Here is a 6,101-nt window from a genome sequence, read left to right as displayed (position 1 = left end):
GGTTGTTTGGTGTATGGATATTAGATTTTTTTGCTTATTTCATAGTTGCTGCTTCTGCTTGGTTTGTAACAGGTTGCATTTTATAAGCTATTGTCTACATACGGTTAGACAAGGTCATGTTCCTATATATATATATATATATATATATTATATTAAAAATAACTTTCTACGCATGCAAAATTATGTCGTGAAAAGTGTAATGATTTAGGGCATGTAAGAAAATGTCGTAGAAGATTATATACGGCATACAAGGCATGTCATAAATATATTAAAAACGACCTTCTACGGCATACAAAATTATGTCGTGAAAAGTGTGATGATTTATGACATGCAAGAAAATATCGTAAAATATTATATACGGCATACAAAGTATGCCATAAATATATTAAAAATAATCTTCTACGGCATGCAAAATTATGTCATGGAAAGTATGATGATTTATGGCATGATAAAAATGTCGTAAAAAGTTATATACGACATACTTTAATATTTAATTTATTACTTTTTACAACTTTACCTGCATGCCGTAAATGATACTTTACTTTTCACGACATGTCATATAACGGCATTTGTGTGCATGCCGTGAAAGAGTTTTTACAGCATGCATCGCAAGCTATAAATATTTAATTTTGTTGTAGTGCCAACAGATAGAACCAAGACTATGTGGCAACACCTCTGTTTGAAACACCAGAATCTAACAGCAACAGATAGCAAAAGCAGACAACAACAAAACCTGAGCAAGCTCCAACCACATAAGAGCAGTAGCAATCAGTATATTAACTGAAAATTCAAGTACTTTTCCTAATTTGTTTCCATTTGAAAACATTTGACGATATGTTATCCACAAAGACACTAAAAAGCATATGCATTGCCTCATTGCCTTGCCCTCTACCACCTTTCCACTAACTTACCACTGGAATCCAACCCCCGTTTCTGGCTTGCTCCATAACGTCCATTTCCAGTTCTCACTTTATTATTTTGCTTTTACCGTTCAAAAAAAAAAAAAAAAAATTGGGTCACTCATATTTTTGGGGGTTGAATTGGCATCGCATTTGGTTGTTATGGAGGACGCTTCTCCTCTAGGCAGAAGATTGTTTTTTTCATGTACCTTTCATTTCATATTTTTAATGAAATTTTTACTTTGCCATGAAAAAAATAAAATAAAATTATATTAGGTATACTACAACATATAAGAGTTTTAAAAACCAAATTTTTTAGTCTCTAAAAGTAAAAATTTTGTTGCAAAAGACATTTAAGGATCAATTTCTATCGTCATGAGGATAGTCACTAAAGGATCGTCCCAAAACATCAAAATCAAGGCTTTTAGCGACAAAATTTTGAAAATGTCACTAATAAATAGACTTTTAAGGACAAAATAATCTGATCTCAAAATAGTTTATTTTTTTAGACAAAAAATTTGGTCCTAAAAGGATAATAATTCATCACTAATATTCAATTTTTGTTACTAAAAATATAATAACAACATTTTTTGTAACAAAAATATTTAGTTCCAAAAAAATAATTTTATTCTTAAATTTTAATTTCTAAAATCTTAATTTGTTGTAGTGGCAGTGACACACATGCAATGGCAACATGAACACCAAGACAAATTTGTCATAATGAGTTCTCAACCGAGAGCCTAAATATTTAAACTAAATATTTAATTTTTAGAGTGGGATGCATTATATACCCTGAATCGTATTACGAAATAATTTAAGAACTATCAAATTTTATTAAAAAAATTTTACTTACAAATCTAATATATAGTTGTAAAAAAAATTTAGAATTTAAAATAAAATTCACTATAATAATATGATACGTACCACATCCATTAATAAAAAAGCATTATGGCTCCCCAGGTACATGTTGAGAAAAACTATTATATTAGGTGAAATTGATGAAGCAAAATAATCACTACAAATAAAATTAGGATTATTTAATAATTTTTTCGACGCCTGAATTTATTTATTTTTTGTCAATCTATAAGAAATTAATTATAAATAATCACTATAAAAATAGTCCATAATATGTAGAAATAAAAAACTTAATACAACCCGCATAATAAAGAAAAATCAACATTTATCTTTGGCAATATTTGACCGCTGACCTCCTAAATAGGAATGTACACTATTGTGTGTAGAAATCAGCTTATAATAAAATTTTGAATGCTAAATATTTAAGAATTAATATTTTCCAAACTGTTCACATTGATTCTTATGGGATGTAGAAGAATTAAATGGAGTATAACATCCTTAGATTTTTTTTTCAATAGAATTAATTACAATTTCATATTTGATTTCAATTCCTATCTGTTTAACTTCAATTACTTTCATTAATTATTTTAAATAGAGAAAACAACCATAATATTGAACATTGACTTATGATTTTGCAAATTATATAGAGTTCTCAAAAGCCTTGCCATGGAAAATGCATTTTCTGTTTTAGTGTCTTTATCTCTCTCAAAGTAAAGCGTTAACATATTTTGTGCACACAAAAAATAATAGATGTTAAAATGTTATTATTAGAAAAGTTAAATTTTAGTCAAATGCGCATTAGTCATCATACCAATATGATTGAATTAGCATTGCGTGAAAAACATGTTTAAGCAGGTGACACTATACAATGTCAACTGTCACTAGACTCATCAATAAAGTTTTCTTGCCGATCAACAAAATAGTACTGTTAGCGCTTTATAAAGTCGAGTAAGAATATAACCCATTAAATTTATCTTTTATCGAGAATCCTTTTATCCATGACTGTTAATTTCATTATAAACAAACCATTTAAGATAAAATCGTTGAGTTTGAATCTTTTTTTCAATATCCTTTTATCTATGACCGTTAATTTCGTTATGGATAAACCATTAATGCCTTATAAATGGGATGAGAATGAGAATCTTGCATAGAGATCACTAATTTTGTTTAAATGAAAAATATATATTTCATTCTATGTGAAAGTTTCAAGTCTATTGTGATAAGGAGTTGATCAAAGGGTCCATAAGCTACAGCAGTGGGACTCATCCAGTCTGTCAAGATCATGTAGAGAAGGATCATGTGAATGCTAGTCCAGCTGTACAAGAGGTTGTTAGAGTAAGTAAGTTAGTTAGTTAGGCTAGTCTGTTAGATGTGCACGTGTATATTAGATATAGTTGAGAATGTGTATAATGCTTCTTCCATAAATACTGTGAGAATCTTCATATTTGATATAATGAAAAATATCTTCAAGTATATCAGTTTCTTCATGGTATAAGAGCTCCTGTAAGCTCCAACGAGCAACAATGGTGGTCTTTTCTTCATCATCACCTCTTCCACCAAATCTAACCTTACTCATCACAAATCTAAACTCATTAGTCAATGTAAAGCTTGATTCATCTAATTACATCATTTGGAATAATCAGATTCAGAATTTGTTTCAGGCAACAGAGTTACTCGGTTACATTGATGGATCAATTTCATGTCCATTAGCCTCAATTCTTGATTCAATCTGATTTTCATCAATGGAAGATTGTAGATGCATATCTCCTCAGTTGTTTAACAATAACACTTTCTCCTTCTATCTTTTCATCTGTTCTGCATTTGAAACAAAGTACAGAGGTATGGCTTACTCTTGAACAACGATTTATTGTTTTGTCAAGATCTCATGTTCATCAGCTTAAGAACAAGCTACAAGCATTCAAAAAGAAATTACAGTCCATGGAAGCTTATCTGCATCAGTTTAAAGAAATTTCAGATCAAATGGCTTTAGTTTCTCAGCCTCTTGACGATGAGGACCTGGTTCTTATGATCTTGAATGTTTTGCCTAATGAATATAATTCTTTTAAAACTTCAATTAGAACTCGATCAGATGGCATTACTCTTGAAGAATTATCTTCATTACTGAGTTTTGAAGCGATTCATATTGAACAGCAATCTCATTCATCTTCTTCAATTGACTCAACTGTTGCTTTTGCAACCACAAAAGAATCAGTTTCTTCTTCTTATACACATACTTCTCCTACTTTTCGTTCTGGATCTGGTAATCGTGGTTATCAGTCCAATTATCGAGGCCGATCTTATAACTCTAGTTTTAGAGGTGGTGAAAGAGTTTCTGGAAATAGAGATCCCAGAGGAGGTCGATTTCATGTGTTTTGTCAGATTTGTGGAAAAGGCAATGACATAGCTTTGGAATACCGCAATAGGATGAATTCTGCCTATCAGCCACCAATGTCTGGTTATTCATCTGGTGCTCCTCTTTTTGGTTCATCTACTCAGTCCACCAGTGGTGGTGGTTACTCTACTCATTCTCATCCTACTTACTCTACTGTTACTCAGGCCTCTCCATCTGGTCCTTGGTATCTTGATTCGGCTGCTACCACACATATCACCAATGATATTGATAATCTTCATCTTCATCTTCATTAACCTTATCATGGAACTGATCAAGTTGTTGTTGGTAATGGCAGTACTCTCCCGATTCATAACTCTAGGACTGGTATTTTTCCTACTCCTTCTTTTTAGTTTCCACTCACAAATCTTCTTCATGTTCCTCACATATCTTCCAATCTTATTTTTGTTCATCAGTTAACCAAGGATAATCACTGTAGTGTGTTGTTTGATAGTGATTCCTTTGTTGTTCAGTACAAAGTTTCGAAAGCCATCCTGTGTAAAGGCTATTATCTGAATGGTCTTTATTAGGTTTCTTCAGGTTTTTCTCCACATGTTCACCTCAGCAGTCTATTTCTTCCCACACATCGCACAAAAGGCTAGGGCATCCCTCTGCTGCCAAGTTTGCACCTATTGCTAAAGACTTGTCTCTAGTTGCTGCACATTTTCCTTTTCTTTGTGTAAAGACTGTTGTACTACTAAGAGTTATCGTCTGCCTTTCTCTCTTTCTAATTCTATTGTTAATAGGCCGCTATCTTTAGTTCATAGTGATGTGTGGGATCCATTTACTCATGTTTCTTCTCTATTTAAGTACTATGTTTTGTTTGTGGATGATTTTAGGGGCTTTACCTGGCTATATCCACTGCATTATAAAAGTGAAGTGTATAATAAAATTCTCGTTTTTAAAGCATTTGTTGAAAAGCAGTTCAATACTACTCTTCAAATTTTTTGTAGTGATGGTGGTGGTGAGTTTTCCTCCCATAAGTTGTTTCATTTTTTTCAAACTCGTGGCATCTTGCATCAGACTAGTTGCCCTCACACTCCCTCTCAGAATGGTGTTGCTAAAAGGAAGCATAGGCATATTGTGGATACTACTATTGCTTTGCTTTAACAGTCTCGTCACTCTCTTCAATACTGGTTTGACGCAGTTGCCATAGCTACCTATCTTATTAATAGGCTTCCTGGCAATCGGCATTTTCCTCTTAGTCCTTATGAAATTCTTTTTCATTCCCCTCCTGACTATCATTTTCTCAAAGCCTTTGGTTGTCGATGCTATCCCTGGCTCAAGCCCTACTCTATTCACAAGTTTCAGCCCATATCTCTTCCTTGCTCAAGCCCTACTCTATTCACAAGTTTCAGCCCAAATCTCTTCCTTGTATTTTCTTAGGTTATCATTCCACTGTTAAAGGCTATCAATGCCTTCATCCTATTACTCGCAAGATATATCTTTCTAGGCGCGTTGGCTTTGATGAGACTCTTTTTCCTTTGGTTGCTGCTCTCTTTTCTTCCTATTCTCCTACCTCTATTTCTGATCTGACTTCTTTCTTTTGCTCTTCTTCTATTTATCATTCTTCCTTTCCTTCTATAGCTTCACCTCTTGCTCTATCTCCTTCTACCACTCTGTCTCTTTCTCCTTCGTTTTCTCCTTCTAGAGCTCTTCTTACTCCGGTTGCCCTTTCTTCTTCTCCAATTCCTATTTCTTCCCTTTTTATTCACATTCCTTCTCTTCCTTCTCTTCTTTCTTCTTCCAATACACATCCTATGATTACCAGGTCTAAGTCATCCTTATCTGCTCTTGTTTCCACTGCATGTTCTTCTGTTGTTACTAAGCCTTCTTCTTATAAAGTTGTTCTTCTTTCTAAGGACTGGTTTCATGTTATGATAGAAGAGTTTTCATCTTTACAAGGTCAACATACCTGGACTTTGGCTCCTTCTTCTCCTTCTCAGTATGTCATCGGC

General features: G+C 33.1%; 1 protein-coding gene across 1 annotated transcript; it reads left to right on the top strand.

The window, feature by feature from the left end:
- The first annotated feature begins 3,692 nt into the window (after positions 1–3,692).
- On the top strand, positions 3,693–4,400 carry LOC145813735 (uncharacterized). Its single transcript, XM_082909634.1, has one exon. It carries the CDS (start codon positions 3,693–3,695, stop codon positions 4,398–4,400), a length of 708 nt encoding a protein of 235 aa, XP_082765760.1.
- The last annotated feature ends 1,701 nt before the right edge of the window (positions 4,401–6,101 follow it).

This window comes from Camellia sinensis, chromosome 2, assembly GCF_055761805.1.
Source record: "Camellia sinensis isolate YWXY chromosome 2, ASM5576180v1, whole genome shotgun sequence".
NCBI lineage: Eukaryota > Viridiplantae > Streptophyta > Magnoliopsida > Ericales > Theaceae > Camellia > Camellia sinensis.
The sequence above is the reverse complement of the archived record's forward strand: the minus strand, read 5'-3'. Positions and strand labels throughout refer to the sequence as shown.